The following is a 23,789-nucleotide window of genomic DNA, read 5'->3' as shown; positions in this document are numbered from 1 at the left end:
TGAAGATATTTGGCACTACCGCAGTGTCTGTCTTCAAGAAACAGTCTTTTTACGCGAACCCAGCATGAAAAATGGCAGGAAAATGATATTACCATGTTCTCATTATCAGCATGTGATATTTTCGTCTTAGTCCATATACCAACCAAAAAGTGTTGCCAGATTCTTCCAGTGCGACTGGGACATACAGTAACTCATTCTTCATTTGCTTCAGTACAAACTCACACACACTCACTAACACACACACAGGCCGAGCAATACCTCAAAGTGATGGAGAAATTGGAGAAGTCTCTGCCATTATTAGGGCGAGGCAGATGGTGTCCCATATTGGTCCTGATGGGAAATGGGGAAGGATGAGTCATCTGACTGTATCGAGCTGCAGATTTGAGGGACATGCAGCGTGTAACCCAGCCTTTGTGTGTTCCTGTGTGTGTGATTGTGTGTGTGTGTGTGTGTGTGTGTATGACCTGACATGAAGAGGAGGTGGGAACCAGAGAGAGAAAGATTGAATCCGCAGGAAGAGGGCAGGAAAGTCTGATACGAGCATCAAATTATGTTTCTATGTTGCTGTTTTAAGCATATTGCAGAATTGTTTTATAAAATAAAATGAGAGTTAGTGCATGCAGTGCATCCTACTTCATGTAACAATTTAGGGGGATGTGACATCATATGGCTTTTTGTTTGTACAGTAAATGAGCTCAACATGTACTCAAGTTTTTATCTGGCACTAAGGTGATATAGAGGACTCCTGTCTTGACTTGAACCAGATTATGTATGCAGTTACGTTCACTACAGACACCCCTGTTCTATATATACACAAGCTTTGGAGGTTTTCTGCTGGAGCTGTGACAGTGAGTGGCAGCTAGTATTAGTCGATCAATCCTTAATCATTAATCAGTCAGGTCACAGAGGAAAATGATTTATCTGCAATAAGAAAGTTAATTGAAGGTCTACATGAGTGTATAGATCCGTTTCAATGCAGACATTTCAACGTCTCATTGAATGAATAGTGTGTTATGAATAGTAGTTTTATTATAGTAAACAAAGAGAAATGTTTGAAATCCAGTTTCCATTTATGTCATGTCATATATAATTAATTATGCACATGGATTAAGATATAAGCTTTTTATGAATTTTACCAATTACATGCCTGACTTTGGAAGAGTGTCAATAAAGAAGCTGTTGTAAGCTGATTTCCAGAATAATTCTTTATCTTGTTGTTGTCTTCTTGTTTTTGTCTTGTTAATGCATTCAGCTCCCACATCTGTTGATTCCGTTTATATGTTTTATCTGTCAGGTCGTTTTACCCCAAAATGAATTACTTTTCAGGCAGATGCAAATAAACTTAAAAGTAACTATAAATGAGCATGTAAAGCAACTATCTCTTTCAATTTTTCTCCTGGGGGAGCGAGCATCCGAACCCCCTTTAGTTATGGCAGGTTTTCTCTATCCACAGACTGTTTTCACCTTCTTTTTTTCATCCCTAACCTGTTTGCATCACTGTAATAAACTTGTTTGTGTTTCCTCAGTGGATATTTGATATGCGTTGTTATTGGGAAAGCATTTGTGGTCTTTTTTGTTGTTTTGTTGTTGTTCTTTAGTTTTTTTAGTGCCCATTGTAAGCTTCATGTTCAAAATGAGTCAGTGCAGCCAGCAGCCTGATGCCCAACACTGCAACAAAGGTGGTTTGGTGGATTACAGTTTCCAGCTGAGAGTGTTAGAGTTTGTGTGTACTGACTGCCCTTGACGCTGGAAAGGTTAGATTGTGATGAGGCACGCTAGGGCTGTGAAGCCTGAGAGAGAAAGAGAGAGACTCTTCTCCCTCTGGAGAGAGTGCCCCGTTTTGGTTTTTACAGCATCACAGTTGTTTTTGTCACAACCAGAGCTCCATATGTGTATGAGAGCAGGTCTAGCATAGCAGGTCAGAGCAGCAAGCCACAGCAACCATCTGGCCCCGTATTTGTCAAATGTCAGGTGGGTCTGATTCTCTGCCCTCCACCTCCCTGCCACTCTTCTTGACTGCAGATGTCAGGTGGCAGGTCCTAAGTACAATATCTGTGAGTGTGAGTGTATGTGTTGGTGTGTGCTTTTTCTCTGAGTGACACATTCCAGCCAACTCCTGTAGGGCAGTACTAACCTTTGCTGTCATTTGTCTCGGCAGCTACTCTGTCAGCATCAACATCATCATCATCATCATCATCATCATCATCATCATCATCATCATCATCATCATCATATTTCTCTCTCTCTCTTTCTCCCCCCTTATTTATGTCCATCAGTCTTTTGTTCTGTTTGTCTGTCTCTCTTTTCCACCAACTTCCTCTTTGACTGATGCTGTCATGTCTATATATCCGTTTCAATGCTAGTCCTTCTTTTTCTCCTCTCTTCCTCTGCCTGACTTTAAACTGTCATGTCAGGGCATCACTAAGTGTATTCTGTTTTGTTTAACACCACACAATATGCTCTCTGTATCTCATACTTGCGACTTTGCAGCCTGTTTTCTTGGCTTCATTACAGCAAAACAAACCCAGATTTTGGGGCACCTAGCGGCTTTCAGACTGACATTACCTCTGCATGAAAACACAGGAACTGTGCCAACAAGGAGAGCTCAGGCAAAACAGCACAGGGTGGTCTGGCAAAGAAGTTGAGCCGGGCTAGTCTTTTACTGCAACCAGCGTCATCTGGAAAGGCGCTGGGTTGGTCAATCATATTCCTGCAATTACACATTCCTGGTGGATTGCTTTGTAACTTGAACGCTGCGTTTCATCTCTTTACTTTGCATCTGTCACAATGAAAGATAAAACAGTTGCTGCCGCGGTAACTGTCCATTGTTTTAAAATCCTGTCTGTGAGTGTTACCGACTGTTCTGTCTGTCTGATAAGCTTTTAAACTCATCAATCTGTAGCTCCAGCTGGATTTCCAGGATCGCATTTCATTGTCTCACCGGTATCTTAAATAACACGCCCCCACCAACGCAGCCCCTTGCATTGTGTTAACACAGGGCTGTTTTCAGTCTGAATGCAGCCTAACGGGCCAAAATATACTCAGTGCTTAAATACAGAGGGACGTGGGAGGCTGATGCTAACAGAATGGAGACTATGATGCACTGAAAAGATAGCAGTGCTCAGCCAGAAACTATCAAACCTCACTCCCCAGCCAGAGGGACAGCTTTTACAAACATTGTTCAAGTCTCATAGAACCTTATTTTCATTTCCAGGGGATATCTCAATGTTTGCAAAGATACCAAATGTGCAAGGCTGAGTTTGGGGAAAGTCATAAAAATATTGAGTCGTGGCTTAGGAGAGTTCACTCAGTGTTAATATCATGAAGCTTAAATTGAGAGCTGGAACAAGCTGATACAGAATATACATATGAAATATAGAAATGGGCAATAGGAATAAAACCCTCAATCAAAATTGTGTTGTTTTATATTGCCATGGCAATGTCTGCTTTAACATGTTTCAGAAAATCATAGAAATCATACAGAAATGAAAGAAACACATAATTTTGTCTTGACTAATCCAGCAAATTAAATACCTGACATACACTTCATAAAAAGCAATTATTGCCACAAAGGTTTGTGCTCATTAATTAGCAACATTGCCCATGATGGCTTCATGACCAAACCAATTTCATATAAACCTATGTATTTCTCTGATGGTATATAGTCATTTAGCATATGTTTTATGTGATATAATCAGTTGAACATGAAAGTACATCAGAGCTACTCTGAGGAAAAAAAGATGAAAGGATACATAAGTAAACTACAAGGCCCATGAAGAAACATGTCAATTTTGTGTTTTTAGTAGTTTTTAGACAAAAATACATTTCTACTGCACAGAGAATACAAAACAGTAAATGTTATTTTTATTGACAAAAAAACAAATAATATCTTTAGAATCTTCCAAAAATGTGTGTGTATTTATATTCGGTTGTATATTGTATGTAGGTACTACAGACGGTCGTGCAGATTATGACTTTTATAGATGTAATTAAATATACTCAAAATGCATTTCATTTTTTATATTTTCTACTTCTTTGAGTAGTCTGTGTGCATTTTGGCTGTACAATATATCACATAGCACAGTGAGATTTTAATTTCCAGTAGTATTTCAGCTTTGTCTCTTGGGAATATCTGGCTCTTCTAGTGAACTTTTTGAATCATTATAACCTATAATTAGGACTAAAATTACATTAACCATATGAATCAGTGTATCATGCAGTGGGCAGAATATTTTTTTTATTTCCCCCAACTCTTTTGCACTTAATATGAAATATGAAACACAGAACAGTACAACGTGGTGTGTTCTCCTCTGAAATGTGTAATTATGTGCTGAATCCTCCACACAATAACTCAAGTTGTTTGATTTTTTATTTCCATAAGGGCATCTTGTTCCAGGTCCCTGCAATAAAACAAAAGCTACTGTATACAGTGTATATCGGAGTGCTGTCCTGTACCTATTTACTTACAACAAATTACTTGCTTCATTGTTTCAGTGCAGCAGAGTAGAATATCATCACCAACTGTTGTGTTGATCTTGCCCTGATCTGTGGCTATTGACTTCACAAAGGCGGAATGGTAATTGAATTGCCCGCCGGGGCCCGGCCTTTTGCTTTATGTGGAAGCTCCTCTGTGTCCAGACTGCCAGAAAGTCATTACAGCAAATTAGTTATTCTGGCCCCATGCCAACTCTGTCACACTCTTCCCTCCTCACTCTTTGTGCTCTGTGCCAAGCTCTCATAAAGCAGGAAACACACTGTTGCGAATATGATTGAAGACTGTAAGGTTATGAATTAGAGTTACATAGGCTGGTGCGTGTTTGTGTGTGTGTGTGTGTGTGTGTGTGTGTGTGTGTGTGTGTGTGTGTGTGTGTGTGTGTGTGTGTGTGTGTGTGTGTGTGTGTGTGTGTGTGTGTATGGATTATCTAATCAAGCTTTGATGAGCCTCCTGTTTCCCAGGTGGCGATGGAATGAAGGGATCGTCATCTTTTATGAAGAACGCATGGACGAGTGCATTTAGTCACAAATGTTCATATAGCAGCTAATGAAAACAGCAGCTCTATTTATGTACTTTTCAAATACCTGCTGGCTGTCTGTTAAGCCCTGATACCCTTTAAAATACTTACTGTTGCTACGACTGTCAAGTTTTATATTCTCACATGGCACATAGCAGTTTACAATGACAATAGTGCGGGGGGGGGGGGGGGGGGGCAGCTTAATTCTTATATTGTATTGTAGAGCTACTTAGTCCTAGTGCTATAAATATGATACAGAAACATGTAAGATCTGTTTTGTTCTAACACAAACCTGTATGGCTGCTTAGCTTACATTGTTATAATATACTGTTAAACTTAATTAGCGTAAGGTAACTGTGTTTTCACTTTTAGGATGAGATCTAACTATGTTTGGCAAACTTAAAGCCTTCTTGAGTTGGTTTGCTGAGGTTGCTGGAGTGTAAACGTCCCCAAATCCAATAAAAAGCAGGAGAGAGTCACATAAATTACCCTGCTTTCTCTATAGAAACTGGCTTTCAGATAGTGTACTACAAGTGGATGTGTTAGTCATGAACAGAGCTTTTTTGTAACCCCAAAATCAAATGTAGGTAGTTAATGACATGCTCCTGTGCTTTGGAAATAAGTCTTTGGTATTACTGTTGGCAGTTTGCCAGGCACGCTGATTACAACTTAAACACATAGTTTAATCCAGTCATTACACTTTTGCTCTATTTCACTTTCACTGCAGCTCACAGGCACATTGCTTCAATCATGGATGTATTACAGAAACTGGACTCTAAGATACTCAAAGAAGGGACACATTAACTTTGAAAAGTGCTCATTGAGCGCATAAGCCAGATCAGTTTCTTAGCTTCTGGGTTTGCTCCTGTGCTATACGGCCCACTGCACATGTGCTTAAGTGTTTCCTGCTCTGGACTTTACATTGAGATGTTGTCACACAGTTTAAAATTTAGAATTTACTCATCTCAGGAAAAGTTTAAAAAATATAAAACGCTCACAGATTAAAAATTAATAATATAAATAATAATAACTGACTGTTTGATGTTCGAGGTTTGCAGTTTTACAGTGCAGTACCGTAAGTGTCCACAAGGAGAAATTGGTATCAATGCTGAGTGGCCACGCTTTATCGAGCTCTGTTGGTACATTCATGAGAGAAATCCAAAGCTTAGTTGCAATTTCTGGCACAACTTCATCTAAGTCTGAAGAGGTCAAACTCTCTCAACACTTGCGTGTACAGAACAACTTTAATATAAGTCCATACATTTTTATTGTAATGTTCTTTGTAACGTCTTGTATGCTGAGTGTGATGAAGGACACAAACCGAAACACATTTGTCTTATAATAACGTTGCTCTTTATACTTAAAGTATTGCTGGAGTCTTGACCCCTTTATTTTGAAAACAGCGTATTCACTTTTCTTCATAAAGATAACTAGCTTTCACACACACATATATGCACAGGGAACCATGCACACACTTGCACGCATTCAACTGTGAGATAAGGTGAAATCTCTCTACTTCTCCTGTGGTCTCTCTTTCCCCCGCACTGACTGACCGGCCAAATGATAGGATGAGAGGCGCCACCTCCATCTATTTGCAGGAGACGGAAAATGTGCTCACAGACATGCACACATAACATTCAAACACACACACACAAACATAGGCTAGTCGTCTGGTGACAATCATTCAGGCAGAGCACTGGTTGCTCATGAATCCATCTCCATGGCAACAGTCCAGGTATGTTGTGAGTGTGTATGTACAATGACCAGACTTGGGAGAAACGTATATGTTGTTCTTCATCAGCACACACACACACACACACACACACACACACACACACACACACACACACACACACACACACACACACACACACACACACACACACACACACAGAGGGGGCAGCAATGGATTATCTTGTGATACTCAGATATGGCTGATAGGGTTAATTGGTTTTCAGAGGGCATGTAGAGGGAGAGAGAGACTGACACTGACCAGATTACTGCAGAGACACCAGGAAAGAACTGCCAGAGACAGAGAGAGCATGAAGAACGGGAGGGGCAGAGAGAAATTACATGTAAGTGATGACATGAAAGCAGGAAGTGCTGGATGGAGGCAAGGTGGAAGAAGTCAGGGGGTAAAGAGGCAAGAATGAAAGATGTAAAAAATAGATTGAATATTGCAGCTGTTTACGTCCGTAATTGTGTTCTTTGTTTTTGTGTAGCTACATTATATGTACAATTTAAATTTGCTTTTTCAACCCATTGTTTCAGCCTTAATCAGACTGACATTACTGTTATCTATAGTTGTCACCCTTCACCCCTCCTTTACCTTATGGGGTGAACAACACTCTCTACTATTGACCCATAGTAAAACTCTAACAGCACCTTTTAAAATACCAAAACCATGAGATTTATTAACACAAATACTTACAAAACAACCAAGACACTAAATAAAGACTATAAACGACAGTCAAAAGACAACAGCAACACTAAATACAATTCCAGGTTGAGAGCCAGCAAGACCAGCAGTCCAGACCAGCAGTAGACGACTCTCCCTGCAACAAGAACCTGGAGCATTTAACCACGTCCTTTCCTAGGCCAGGTGCAACTCATTGAGGACTAATCAGGTGTAGAAGACCTGGGTGGAGCAAGAGACATGAAAGGACACATACAGCCATAATAGTATGTAATTGAATTTGGATGCATAGGGCTTCAATTAGACTTCAACTGATACATTATATCAGTATATTCGTACTATACGTGCAATTAAACTTTCAGTAAAACATGCCAAAGGTATGTTTGAGGTAGCTGACACAACAGTCTCCCCTCAAGGCACACTCATCTTATTTCCTGTTATCTCTCTACTGTTGACTCACTAATAAAGATATAAATTACCCCACACAAGACCGAGAGTTCCAAGGTCAAGTTTGAGGTAATTTGGAAACAGTAATTTCATTATAGTTTGTCCTCGGGAGGGAAAGTTTATTTTTGAATTGTAAAATTGCATATTGAAATAGTGTTGTTTCATATTTCTCTCTTCCTCTGACAAAAACTGAGCAACACATTTTTCAGACAGCCAAAATGTACACAACTTCACAGCTGTGAAAATGCTGAAAGCAGGGTGACTTAACTTCCCTTCACGTTCAACAGTTGTATGTTCAGGGATTGCTTTGGCCTTGCTTTGGTTTGAAGAGCACATCAAGTTGTCAGGACAGCTGAGATTGTTGATAGCATGAATTTTTCATCAGCTTTTGTTGTACAGTGGATTTTATCCTCAGGCTTGTTGAGATGGTTAATTATCGATTTCACTTAAGTAGAACTCCAGATGGTCCAAATCTCATTTGCATTAGAATACCTCATTATAAAGCAACATTGGGACACATTGAAATATTCATCAATGTTGGTATCATTTCACATTGTTCCTCACATCCTGTTTTGTTTTGAAATATTTCCCATCAGGACTGACTACACACAAATTTATGCCAGCCTTGCACACACTGTTGCACACATTACAGGGAGCTGCCAAAAACCACAACAGGGAGCACTAAAACCACAGTTTCCTGCTGTCAGTCACTGAGCTGCTGCAGTGGAGCAATTGGACACTTTGATGGCAGATGATGAGTGTTTTCAATTCAATTACCTCACTCATATTTTCCCAGGCAGTTAGTGATTCATCCCAGTGGTTTTCCAGTCAGAGGTCACTGTTCCCAATCGCTCCCTGCACTTAATTCTAGTTGTCAAGCAGCCGCGATGTATTCAGTATCAGACATCCGTACTGATGCAAGGTTTGTCTGTAAAATCTTCGTATATGGTGTATATGGTGTATCTAGAACTGTTTTGTATAAAGCTGCTCAGATCAAAAAAAACAAAAAGCTGCTCAGATCAATAGTTTTATATTAACAATGTGTCAAATAACTACTCTATGCCTAATGTGAAAGGGGTTACCTGTATTGATGAATGCACAGAGAATATTTACCAAACCTTCAAGGACGCTAACCAAGGAAATGTTGTGTCTTTCAGCTAACTGTTTTGGTTTTACAGCCCGCAACTTTGCTATTTTGATTTATTCTGGATGCTCTAATCAAGCAGCTGTTTTCAAAAAGCTCTAAAAACCAACTACATCCCTAGCATCTAGCATCAAAGAAAGTGAGTGAGAAAAGGACACGTGCTGTGTGCTGCTGTTACACTTCAGCCTATAAATATTGCATTTGGTTGTCCGACTTTGCGTCAGGTACACACAGATCCAAACATACAAATGAAAAATAAAAAATCCAAATCCATGTAGAAGTAAACACACTCTCAGAACAGCAGTTTGTTTTGTTTCTAGCAGTTAAAATTCAGGTCGAAATTTGACTGTGCAATAGAGTTAATGAACTACATGCACTTAAAATGACTGATCCAGTTTTTGTCTCTGTGGAGGTTAAATGCACTTATTGTAAGTCACTTTGGATAAAACCTTTATGTAAAATCAGAACACAAAGGTCTTGATTATTGATCAGTGCAAATTACGATACAATGAATAATAAAAGCCTCCACTGTGTAAATTGAAATAGGCCTGGCCAATTTCTAATTCAGATAGCATCCCTGCAGGGCAGTGAAGCTTGCAGAACAAAATCTGTCATGGTGACAGGTACCTGTTCAGTTTTTAAATTAATTATATGACAAATGCAGGGAAGTTGCAGAAACACAGTGAGGACTGTGAAATACACTTGACTCATGACTCTGGGGCTTTGGGTTTTCAAACATTCATCAAGTTTAATGACTGTCTCAGGAGCTTGTATCCAGTTTTTTATAATGTTTATCAATCTTTGTGCTTGTTCTCTGAGAAGACAAGATGAGATAAGATATCATTTATTATCCTGCAAGGGAAATTTGTCTTTGGCTCGAAGCTGCTGCATCACACAACACTCATGACACCAGTGTTACAGTGCACGTGTGCACGTAGGTCATAGATCTTCTGATCTTCTTTTGGCTTATTCAAGGAAACTATATTTGTGACACATACAAACTTGTCACCTTTGTCAGTGAACTCATTTACACAAAGTCGAGACTGAATGCTCACATGCATATGCTCACTGTATTACATACCACCTGATCAAAAATTGATGGAGCAGAAATGTCCTTGAAAGTTAAACGATGCCAGTGAAATTGCAAACAAGGAGCCTAAAATCAACCTTGCTAAATTGGAATAGCCTTTTTGGATTTCACCCTGTCAACTTACAATTTGTTAATTTGTCATATATTCACAAATGAACAGTTTTACTGTCCCCTGTGGGCCACCGTAGGCCAATTGTGGCTGAGCAGTTCTTTCCGGTGCATTCTAGGTGAGAAATAATGGGTGTAGTTTTGGTCAGGAAACAACAGCCTGGAGCTGTAGGACGGGAAAAAAACTGTGAAATGCAGCCGACAGCAGGTGAAATATGCAGAGTCCACAGAAAAGACTGTGTCAACAGCTACCAATACTGAAAAACTCAACAATGGAGTGGTTGGAGATGGACTGGTGTGAACATAGAGGGGAAGACTGCATCATGCTCATCCATATGGCCTGTTGCTTGTTTATGTTGTGAGATTAAAGGCAATCTTTGACATTAATTAATTTGAATCACAAATACAAATATATATTACAAATATATTCATATTCAGTAGAGTTCTCAGAGTCCTTACTTTCCTAGTAATTTCCAGTAAAAAAAAAGATTTTAAATGATTTCGTTTTTAAGAACAGTCTAATATGCTCAAACAAAAGAAAGTATTTTCTGTCTGATAAGCAGCTGTTAAGAGTCAAATATTTTAAGATTTCTTGCACATTAAGAACTATATTTGAACCCAAACTGGGCTCAAACTCATAATTTGTACATTTGAAATTAATTTGTGTAAAAAAAAAAGAAAATGTAAAAGTGTTGAGTTGTTGCCTAATATTCAGTTCAAAAAGTTCAATAAAAACACCCCCAAAATGAACAATGTGTAGCTAAAATCTGACTGTGGCATCTAGAATAAGAAGTACACCAACCCACACACATGTAGAGCACTACCCTGCAAACAACAGTAGAGTATCCATCAATACCATTGCTCACATAACCGCACTTTAAATGGCCTGTTGAATATAATGGGTGTCAGTTTACCTCACATACTGCAACTGATCGGAAGTTGCTAATGGCAGGAAGCGATTAGGAAAGATGCAAACTGCCATAAAGCAAAAATGCTGGGAGGTTCACACAGACTTCTTATTATAATAATAAACAATGACCGCAATAATGCTTAATGAGGATAGCAGCACAAAAGAAAGATGTATAAGATTATCTGCTGAGAGAAACACATTTAAGAATCTCTTTCTTTCTGTCTCTGTTTATCCCTCTTTCCCCTACCCTTTCATTTAATTTTTCAATCTCTCTGAGGCACATACAAGCAATGTACATGCTTTTTAAGAAAATTCAAGCATGTCCAATGTCCATATTGATTGTAGCTTGCAGCACAAGAAACAACACTTGATCCACATCAAGGAAGAACTTAAAATGTAAAAACAGAGCATTTATGAATTATATAAGCTACTTTAAATATTATATATACATTATTCATGTTTATATGTTGTATAATACGTTACTTGAAGTTTTTGTAACTTTTGGGTTGTGAAATATCATCTATGAATCTTGCTAACATCAGGTTCTGGGCTGACTTATGTTTTGCTGCCCTAACCTCATATGATATTGCACCAATGTGCTAAACCAACTGTTGTTCAAAAACAGGCAGATGACCACTTGAGCTGATATTTGGAGAACATAGTGGAATTGTGACAGTAGATTTGTTTGTTACCTGCACAGGGGATTATGCTCTCAAATCTCAGGTATTAGCAGGTTTACTAGGGGGATTACGCATTGTACTTGAGTCACGGTCGGTCCTGACAGATAATGCACCGGTACAGGAAACAAGTGTACCTCCAAAAGAAAAGGAAAAGAAAAGAAAAGAAAATAGAACCTCAGCAAAAGTAAGGACAGGCAGCAGATCCATTAATCATCTTAGAATTCTTGGTTCTGTCAAAAGTGGGTGGTTTTCCCTAATGGCTGAGGAATATGTGACTGCAGCAAATTTATAACAGTGGGTCATTGTTCTGCTGCATACTGTAGATACTAAAGAATTCCTCACACTGGGAAGTCATTTTTTATGATTTGGAAATTAAGCTTTGCACTGGGACCCAGTCTAATTAACATAAACATGTAATCTTGTCATGGGGGACCTCTTGTATCTTACAGACTTTGCATAAGGACTTAACAGCAGTCAATTTGCATGAAAGTCTACATTACAGTTCTGATAGCTCAAACTGCTAATTTCCAAGTGTAAATACAGTGACAGTGAGTAGATTTCTTCATACTTTAGCAATAGTGTGAACTGTATTTCAAGAACATTAACTCACAATGGCATAATGAATGAATTGGTCAACTACACCCTGACTGGAACTCCACAATATTAAGAAAAACAAACTAAGGACTAAAGATAAAGAACTATTTGAATAATTTTTACAAAGGGATGTTCTGACTTTCATGTGTGGACATTAAATTGCAGTTTTGATATTTGTGCTATTTAATGCCCTACTGTAATTTCTAACCCTGCTGGACTTGATATTTCCTCCTTTTCTATTATCAAGTGAAAATGCCAAACATTTGACTGTTGCACCTTTTAAAATTACAGAATTTGCTGCTCTTCCTTTTCTTAGAGTGAGATATATTGAATATTTTGTTTTTTTTGGCTGTAGATCAAAACAAGGAACAACTTAACATCACCTTGTGCTATAGAAATTGCGACGGGCACTTTTCAGGGTTTTCTGATGTTTTATAGACCAAATGATTATAGAGGTTTTCGAGTTTAATCGATATTGAAAGTAATAATTAGTGTCAGTTCTAATTAAACCATAGCGATCTTTGGCTGCAAGCATTACTTAACTGTGGGATTTTTTTACTTTGAATGAAGCAACTCTTATATTTACATGTGACAAGGGATGCAGCTAGTATATACTTTCATTATCCAGTAATTTGCCCACACAAAGATTGTACTTCCCCTTGCTAAGGGACTGAGGCCATTTGTACTGAAATAAATTGACTTGTACAGTAAGTGAATAAAAGCGTTTCCTGAGGGGAAATTGTACTGATGACTCAGTCTGTTAATGCATGTACCAGGTCCTGAAAGTTCAAAAGGCTTTAAAGTTTGATTTCTTCTACATCATGGGTTTCTTCACTGTACCTGTCATGAAAAGTAAATGTTCAGTGGAGGATGTACTGTCAACATGTGTCAGAAAAGACTCTGCAAAAGAGTGTCAGCTTGCACAGTAACATCAGTTTTTGCTTGCTGACGTTCTGGCAGCTTATCAAGGACTTGGATTTTACCTTGCTGTTACATGAGGGCTCTGCAGAAAGAGATACACTAGCTTGTACATTATTGAATTTATAACTGTCATATATATTAACCTCAGCTATCTCACACTGCTGTGCTGCTCGGCAAGAATGCATTCATCTCAGCCAGAGTGTTGAACCTGGGCCATGCAGAGTCTGAAAAACAGACGCATTTCACTGCAGCAGCCGGCTCTCCTGGGATCAATACACACATTGGTTCATACTGTATGATGAGATTACAGACCAGCACTGCAGACACTGAATACTGGTGGTCAGTGATGCTCCAAACCTGAAGTGCCAACTTAGTTGTTTGGCTACATTAAAGGGGACATATGTTGTTTATACTGTTATAATGTTAGATGTCCATGTTAAACATGGTCAGATCTCCAAAGCTTGAGATGAACATTATGTAAAAATAGTTCCTGAAAATTAAAAGCAGGCGCTTCAATCTGCTCTGAATGCTTAGTTTCGAAGAAGTTACCTCTGCTTCTTCCTCGCGATGATGTCATATTGTTAGCACATGACCACAAATAGCTGTCTGTTCTGTGGCCTTTGTTGTTAAGGTTGTTCCACGGCTTGTTCATGTTGTCCACTCAGAATGAATTTGAGCTCAAACATGTACGGATGTACTTGAGAAGTTTCCATTTTGAGTAAAGAACGAGAAAAGAAATGACATCCTACTAATAGGCTGTTGTTTGTTTATGTAGCCTCCAAAAGGAGTTTTTTTTAAACTGTAAATCATGTAGAGCTATACCAGCGGAGCCCCAGAATATAAATATCGACATGGAAATGTGCATGTGATACTCTTCTAATTAAAATGTTAAACTTCAGACAGAGTCTTATGGTGAATAAATACACTGGTTCATACTGGATTATTGCATAAAACACGCATTTGAATTTAATATGACCTTATTTGGCTTAGTCTGACTAATTTTCCAGTGAAGCAAGCTGTTTCTTCTTGCTTGTTTTTGCTTGCTATTGGAACATTTATTTCCTATGCTGTGCACACACACTTGCAGGGAAATGACACCTATTTTTTTTTTTTTTTTTTTAAACTTACAACTAAGCCAAAGTAAACCACCAGACAAATTCTGTCGAAGAGGCAGAGCTACTTAAAGCAGGTCAGAAATGTGTTAATATGTTGATACCATTAACCTGGGATGCATGCTATGGAAGTACATAGTTTATCATTCACATCTGAATACAGAGAAACACTGAAATGTATAGAAGATTAAATCTAAGTTTTGGATAACTGTGGAGCTGTGGGAGAAGGCTATACTACCGTAGGCTGTTGTTTCCATTCATAAACATTAGAAATGCCTGATTAATAACTGTGATTGGCTTTTTATACCACTTGTATGAATTTTAGTATGAAGAAAATAGTATATTTGATATATTTTGCCTCATTGATTCCCTCTGACACATGTTGTGCTCGTACAGTGCCCTCTTTACAGTACTTCTTGTATTAGTCTACATTTAGATCTGTGGTACAAAGAGGCAGATTATTATTCAGTTCTATACATTATAGAAACACAGTTACAGTTTCTGTTATCCAGTTCATTGAACATGTTACTACCATGACACATATTCCAGCAAAGTGAAGACACATTCCAAGCTGCTACACATTTTTCACAGAAAACCTCTCAAGCAGATGAGACACTGATGAGCTACATAAATTGCCCTCGTCATCTATATTTAAGCAATGAAATAATGGTGTTCGATGTGTTTTCTTGCAGCTGGGTGAGGAAACCTTCAATCGTGCCAAGCTGTTGAATATTGGCTACACGGAGACTCTGAAGGAAGCAGAATATGACTGCTTCATCTTCAGCGATGTGGACCTCATCCCCATGGACGACCGCAATCTCTACCACTGCTACGACCAGCCGAGACACTTTGCAATTGCCATGGACAAATTTGGCTTCAGGTGAGGTGATAATTCCCACCTTAGTGGGTGATTTTAGAGTTAATGAGCAGTTTTTGCTTTAATTTACCTTTAAAAGTCTTCATGCTTGGGAACACTTCGGTTCAACCTATTTGAATGGAATTTGGGTTATGGTATTTGCCAAAGTCTAATTTCAATACGTTTGTTTGAGCTCATTTCAGGGTAATAGTGTTCTCGCTGAATAAATTATATCACATATGCGCGCGCACACACACACATTGATGAAGAACACTTCAGGGATGATTGTACCTTAACGCAAGGCTGGATCCAAGCAAAGTGTTCAACTGCCCAGGGGCTGCAGAATTTAAAGTTTAAATTTAAAAGTTCTAGTTTATGTGTTGCTCATTTGTTGTTAAACTGTGTCTTATCAAATTGCACATGAAAAAATAGGGGTCACATAGTATTCTATTAAAGGAGTACTGAAAGACTGTAGCCAACAATTATTTTCATTATCAGATGGTTTTAAAAATGAATTTCTTTAATATTCGACTGATACAAGTCAGAAAATAGAAATTAAACATGTTCATCTCTTCTCTCTAATTTTAATTTAAGTTAATATAATGATAATAATCTTAAATGAATATGCTGAGATAAATTGTTTTGCCTGAGAAACAGTCAAAAGCCCAAAGATATTAAGTTAACTATCACGTTAAATTTGCAAATATTCACAGCTGAGAAGGTGGGCAACTGTTACCAAGTAAGTTTCTGTGAAACATTTCAGCTCTAGAGTAAAAACTATCATTTAGTGTGGGTTAGCAGGGGCCCAAAAATAATATTTTTGTCCTCAGGGCCCCATAAGAGGTTAATCCAGCCATGCCTTAAAGGATGTTTTTTGTAGGTGGGCTCTGTACCTGCCTGTCTGCTCCAATTATTGCTGTTTATCACTTTCACACTTTGTTACACTTGGTTGTAGAATATAAATATGTAGAATGCAAATATGCAGTTGGCTGCCTTACAAACATTTTAGAAATGGCCTACAGTCTTTGTTCTGACAGACAATTGACAGAGCAGTATTTAATTTGACTAAATCTTATTATACTTTTAAATCCTTGTCAGTAGCCTACATTAGCATGAAAATGTGCCACAGTTCAGTGCCAATTTTTGGTTGCTCACGCTTCCGTAGTCCTAAACAAGACACATGATAAAAAGCGTAACTGACAAGTCAAGAGTACAACATGTACCAGGACCCTTACTAACTGAACACTAGACCTGTTTGACCCCCCTGTATTCAGCAAGTTAATAAGCAGTATACTGTGACTTCTATAGAATTAGGGAGGTGCAATATACAAGAAACACTTAGCATTATTTGTCCATAGTTTTTATATTTTATTTCATGGAGGCACTGACTAAGTTGGCAGTGTGACACCGTTCCAGGCCAATTCCCTAATTGGAAATGGAAAAAGAAAAACTTAATTTTCCATCACAAAGCACTTGCACACATTTGCATATTTTAAAATATGCAAAAGATCAAAAGGTCACACATCTTGGCTTCTTGTGCAGTGGTAAAAGTTCAAGGGCTTTCATTTTTAAAGCCCTTCATTCATTACAAGTGTCAAAGGATTTTATAGAGACAAAAAAAAGAAAGAGAGAAAAGAAAAGTGATACAGGAGCAAAATACAACCCTGACTAAATCTAACTAATCAACTGTTTGTGACTAAATGAAACAACATGATAAAAAAACAGAGCCTCCTAAAACTTAATAATATAGCTACACCCAGCACCACCTTTAAGAGCTCAATTAATAATTCTGCATTGAGGGATTACCTACATCGGCAGTAAGCGGATATATCACCTTGTGGTTGTTATAGAGACACTACATGGGGACCCACTGTGATGGGTCAGTATGGGCTGCTTATGTTTTCAGATTTTTCAGAGTGAAGACAACATGAAGCAAGCTGATTAAAGGCTCAGTTTTCTTATTCTTTTCGATGACATATCTCACAAAGACATTCCACTGCAAGATTATGAAATAGTGTCATCTTCACTAATGAAACACGGCAGATTGTTGCACTGTCACTTGTATCACAAAACGAATGAAAGCAAGCGCAGTTACTGTTGGGACCATAATCAAAGCACGATACGGCCAACGCTGTCTTGTGGTGGTGATATCAACATGAGGAATCTTACAATGAACAGTTAATCAAAACTTGCAGTAGTTATCTATCGTGGGAATCTCATTAGCCCCTTGTGTCAAGTATCAATCCAGCTTTAACCCCCTGTCTGCAAAGGAGGTAAAACTCCCAAGAAAACATTGATGTTAAGTACTGTAGGAAATTACCACCAGGATGGCTTAAGATTGCATGGACACAAATGTAAGAAATACCCATGACAAAAGTAGTAGTACATGCATATACAGAGTATATGTATGTTATCAACATGCTGCGGAGTCAAAGGAGATCCTCACAGCCAGTCCTGAATGCTTGGGTCCTGTTTGAGTGGTGTCTTTTTGCATAATGACACCACATTTGCCCTCAATTATCTGAAAGCACTGGAAGCATTGATTAATGGCTTAAACATGGCCAATGAATACAACCTACCCTTCCAAAAGCTGTCAATCCACGAAACCTATCCTACTGAAAACCCAGAGCAGGGACACAGCAGTTCTCTGATATAATGCTCAATAAGCTAATGTTATTTGGCAACAAATAAAACACCAGGTGGTAAGCAAGGCTGTAGCTAACTGACAAGGCTATACAATTCTTATTAGCAATGAATCAGTAAGGACTGGAAAAAGGGTTCATCAGACTCTTTCTGGCTCCTTGAAAATGAAGGAATAGGGGATAAAAGTAAAGGCCGGTGGTTAAAGAGAGTGGAAGGTCACATAATTGATTGTAGTTAATTGCTGATGTAAAAATCTGATCATTATAGAGAATTGGTTCCCAAGGTCAAAGTGGCCTGAGTCTGCATATCAACATTTTTTGTTCAGACTTTAGAATTAGACGCTCCCGAGCTGAAACAAGCCAGCATTAATGAAAGAAAGTAATGGAAGATTAAGTTCAGGTGTCATGGAGACTGAGTCCAGCTGAGTCATCTGAGGACGGGATCTTCATCTGCTTCCAAATGTAAAAGCACTATTTGTTTTTTTTGGGTTTTTTTTTTTGATAAATGGTAAACACATTGCCAGTGAACATCAGGACACATTAAGTGCCATTCCATTAACTTAACACCTCACAACACCTAACAGCTCTCTGAGCACAGAGGGTCGCCTTAAAGTTCATTTCACAACACGGCTCTTTCAAACACATCCCACATATTGTAGTCTCTGTAGGGAACTTATATAATGTGTCTATTAAATTGAATTACCATTATTTTGTACATAATTTTGTGGATGTTGAAGTACTTGTTCTGTAGGTAAGCACAGGATGTGTGATCTAAAGCCCATTTTAACCTTTACAGAGAGCACATATGTGCAATGTCCTGATCTAATTCTGACAACGTTAGTGCTCCATTGAGTGACTCATGTGGGTCAACATTTACTGTCAGGATGTATAATGCAGACTTCCATTTTCTGTGTTTTTATTCGGGGGACTCTACTGGAATATCTTTGCATGATTCACAGTTTAAAAAAGACTTAAAAAAGTGTAAATACAGTGACAGTACACAACACGTTTGTAATTTTGCATAATGTTGGACTTCAAATCACTGCAGTTTGTAAGGAAATCTGCATGTGAGTAAAACATTTTGTGTAAACCATACATAAGGTTTAGTAATTCAGACCTTCCAATATTACAGATTTGCACCTTTAATTGCAGGTGCCCTTTCCAGCTAATCAATGTAGTTTAAATGCAAGAATACAGTGATAAGTGACAAGTCATCTCTGCTTTTATCGTCACATTTGCTGCCCGATATTGTCTTTAAAATAGCATTTTACCCTCTAATGTGAAACAGTATATATTGCACAGAGATATTATAATAATCTATTTACGAGAGACATTACCTACCCCTGATGTTTCACTGGTATCTGTGAGGTGATCTTTGACACGTCAGTCATTCAATAAGTGACCTTTAGGAGGATATAAACTAAAGTAAAAAAAATAAAGCAATAGTGTAAGAACTGAGTGAATGGTGGTACAAGAAACAATGTTAACTTAATGAATAAAACCAGGACAAGTTAGATTTCCTTTTTATTTGTCCCAAAATTTGACAACATGCCTTTACTGCACCTCAGTAGTGACAGTTATCATTTGGTGGTTATTTTTGAATGTCACATATAGACGAGGAAATTATGTTTATGGAGCCACAACTGTTGAAAGTATCATATAAGAGTTTTTTTCTTTCTCTTTATAACTCAACTTAATGACAATTTTAAACTTAGTTCTATACTACACATGCAAACACACCATATTGTTGCTGGGAGAAACTTGTGGAGAAACAGACGGTCTCATTAGTTTCTGCTTGTCATCTTTCAACAGGGAGATGTCATACATTTGACAACACATACTGTGCGCGCACACACACATACACACACGAACATGGAAACACACAGATACACATGTGCATCAGCCTCTGGTTAGACTCTGGGCGCCTGTCATGACATTCCCAGCTGACGTCCGTCCCACTCCACTAGGCTCACGACTTAAGAGGAAAAAAATGTAAAAATTCATAATGGGGCAATTATATAATTAAGTTTAGTATTATCTGACATTTCTGATGTTAAGCCAGACAAAGGACCAATACAACTTGTCATTTAATATTTTTGTAGAATTCAAACTAACACAGTGGGAAGAACATGAATGTTAAATGTTTATTACCAGATGCCTACAGTGTGCAGAAATACATTGCCCCCTGATAACACCCGGTCCTTCCATGTGTCTTCTATATGCTAATATAGTATATTATCCACTTCAAAATCCATCCAAGACAAGATCATTTTACCAGTCAACTGATTAAATGTAAATCTACGAGGTCTGAAAGCCTAAAACCACTTCAGGTCGCCTAAGATGCTTTTCAAATGTAAATTCTGCAACCTCTGCCAGCACAAAAAAGGACAGTCAGACCCATTCATTGCTGCACAGTCCATTGCTTCCATCTTACACTAAAAAAATGAAAGATGGAACACTATTATCATTATTAACTATTTCCTGTGTTTGTAGCAATGTCATTTATGTGTCACATCATGAACTGAAGGGACTGTAATCCCAATTTGCACAGGTTACACTGCATGTGTGTTTAATGCTGTTTCCTCCTGTTGTAATGAACATTTCTTCTTTCTGACTCAACTAATTGGAATGAATATGTGTAAAAGTGACCTTGCTTTGGTTTTTCCTTTCAGTTTGCACATAAAGCACAGAAAACAGACACTTTTGGTTTTATTGCCATACAATGAATATCAATTTGTGTTGTTTAGGCATCATTTGATTCATGCCTTTGTAACCCCTCTCTCATTCTTTCTTTTTCCCCTCGTCTTTCCCATTTTTCCTTTTATCTTTTTGATCTTTTTTATTCATTTTTCAATTGTATCTTTGTTTTTCCTTTTCTCTCGTCTTCTGCAGGCTGCCCTATGCTGGCTACTTTGGAGGAGTTTCAGGCCTCAGTAAAAAACAGTTTCTGAAGATCAACGGCTTTCCAAACGAGTACTGGGGCTGGGGAGGAGAGGACGACGACATCTACAATAGGTAAGTGTGGAGGCTGCTGGTTCTGCCCTTCATTTCTCCACTATTATTCTACCTAGTTGAGTTGTTTTCCTTTAAGAGAAAGTTAGAGAAACTAAAACTGAGCTAAAATACTGACTAAGTCAAGATTGGCGCCTTGAAATGAGAAAAGCACACAGAATAAACTTTTATATACCATCTGCCAGGGTTTATGTTTGTTATGTCTAGATTCAGTTTGGAATAAAATACCTGTCAGACCACCAGCTCAGTTTAAGGACACCAAATGCCATTCATACACACATATACACAGAGTCACACGCATTCATGTGTGCACATACATTCAAATTATTTCAGTAGGGAAACAAAAGGGTGAAATCAAGTGTCTCAACTGAAAGCGACACTGAAGTTCTCCATAGCGTGGGTGATTTATTATAATTGTTCATAAAATGAGAATGATTAGCAAATAAATTAACCTCTTGAAGTGCTTCAGTCAGCTTTTAATGACTTGCTCAAGTTTACTAATGATATTACTGTTGAAGTGTGCTGAAATCAAATCTGGGAGAAGAATATCTATTTGACAGGAAGACAGAAAGATGTCTTAATACAGCTTAAATGTATTGAACCACTTAAAGGGCCATTAGTTTAATTTATTATCTACCCAGATGGTTGTTTGGACTGATAATTGTTTAATTACCTGGTGAATTGATGATCTGACTATTAAATGAATGCATACTGCAACAATATACAGTCTTCCATCAGTGCTAGCTACTATAGGAACTAGAGAATCATGAAGGCTAAATACAATAAATAATGATTTAGTTTTATATTATATCAATAACCAATCTGCAACTTTATATGGCATCAAACCTCAATATATTGCCCAATATTGTCGATGTTATGCATGTTTCCTCCTTCAGTCACAACAAACTACAAAAGGCGCCTTCTTATTGCAGTACAACTAAAATAAGATGACAATTCAAGTAATTGTCGGTTGTCATGTCAGATTAACTTTAAGAGAAATTATATTTCAGTCACATAAACACATTTGTTTGTATTCAGGTTCAGCTCTAGTATACAACCTACACACACACACACACACACACACACACAAACACACACACGCACACACACACACACACACACTAAATGTTACCTCTGTCTTTATTTTATCTCTATTCTTTACTATTTGTTTGTATTTCTCTCTTTCTGTGTCCCGCTGTCATTTTCACACTTTGAAACTTGTCTCTCCCTTTTCAGTGTAATAGCATTATAAGAAAATTATTTGAAGATTGGTGTTTTTGAGAATGGACTGTGTCAGTCACAACAGTATTCGCGAGATTACTGTTGTTTGTCAGCGTCTGCCAAGATGTAATAAAACAGATCTATGTGTGATTCACTGAATAGCCGTGTCGTGTGTGTGCGTGCCTGCAATTATGAGACCAAAGATGAGGGATAAAGTTAGTCCTTTAACTTTTTATTGGATGATAGCTGCAGTAGGCCATTAGATGTTGCAGATTTCCCTCGAGATATTTTACTGCACTCCAGCTGAGCTATTTCAACTGCTATGAAATGGGAGGTGTCGAGCAGGAATACAATTAAAATCCTGTTTTGCTTTGTTTTTATTGTACATCACTCACATATTGACTTCTGATATTCAGATTTTCCCCCATGCAGACTCCATTTACCTTCATGCTGCATACATACAGTTACAATAAAATGTATGCAGGTGGGGATATTTTCCACTGAACATGTAAACCCTGCTAAATGTGTACAGTGTGTCAAGATATGTAGATTTTACAAATTGATTTGAGTAAGAGGTGAAATATTAACAAATTGACATCATTTGAGATATTTCCAGCACAGCTACAAAATGTAGATCTTCTCCTTAGAGAGCAAATTTCTTTGTAGTTTTTTCCCTCCCTTGTAGTGTTTTGCACTGTAGACCATAATACAATTTAACAACCTTGCAGTCTGAGGTAGTGGTCAGTGTGTTGTTCATTTTTTTGACTGGATTACAACAGCAGAGCCAGCCCTACATACATGAATGTCTCTCAGTCACTGACTGACTCACTGAGTGATGAACTTACACTACTGGTCAGCTGGAGTGTTGGAGGTTCTGCAAACATGTCTTCGGGGGGGCGTCATTCCAAATGTATCACATGCCAAGAGCAGCCTGCAGGCGAGCCAGTAGATGCCCTACCTCAGACTGCACCTGGACTCCCACGCCATGATTGCACGACTGTCGTAGGAGCACATGGAGGCATTGTTGCGGCTGAACCGGCGTGTGAGGTCTGCAGCCTCAGTGCCTGCAGGGAGTGTCATGTCACTCCTCAGGATGATGTCAGCAGCTCACCTTGTGGTACACCTGGGGCTGCTGCTCTTGAAAAACCACCAAGGGTAGTTTGTTTGGGACAAAGAGGAGGAGAGAAAACAGCTCTCCAGGCACCAGGAGGCATGAGGAAGAGTGCGCATTTAAAGCACTCTAAATAAATGATCATTCTGACAAAAAACTCTACCGAGTACGTTTTAGAAAAAAGAGACATTTGCAGATAGAAACAGATGAAAGAGCAGTGGGTGTTAATTATATAATTAGAGTAGTCATAATTAGAAGTAAAATAAGCTATCTTTCAAATCAAACATCCCGCAATATGAGTGGAAAGTATTGTTCTTGCGGCTACATTTATAATCTATTTTTTGATTCAAACATTGCTTAACTATGTCACTTGATATGATACTTGAGTACACTTTAACATGAAGTATTATTGGGACCACTATAGAAAATCGCTGATGAACATTTAATATCCAGGAATTACATTATTGACACTACCAGTGACTATCCCTGTAACAAATTGTCCACAATTTCACA

At 38.2% G+C, this 23,789-nt stretch overlaps 1 protein-coding gene across 1 annotated transcript in view; it reads left to right on the top strand.

Annotated features, from left to right (window-relative positions):
* b4galt2 (UDP-Gal:betaGlcNAc beta 1,4- galactosyltransferase, polypeptide 2) overlaps nucleotides 1-23,789 on the top strand; it is a 145,031-nt gene that overhangs the window by 95,708 nt on the left and 25,534 nt on the right. The window contains exons 4-5 of the mRNA XM_062428799.1: nucleotides 15,127-15,314; nucleotides 20,825-20,947. Of these exons, the coding sequence (XP_062284783.1) occupies nucleotides 15,127-15,314; nucleotides 20,825-20,947 (311 nt within the window). The remainder of the gene's footprint in view (nucleotides 1-15,126; nucleotides 15,315-20,824; nucleotides 20,948-23,789) is intronic.

Source organism: Scomber scombrus, chromosome 11, assembly GCF_963691925.1.
Source record: "Scomber scombrus chromosome 11, fScoSco1.1, whole genome shotgun sequence".
NCBI classification, from domain to species: Eukaryota; Metazoa; Chordata; class Actinopteri; order Scombriformes; family Scombridae; genus Scomber; species Scomber scombrus.
This window is presented reverse-complemented; position numbering and strand designations above follow the sequence as displayed.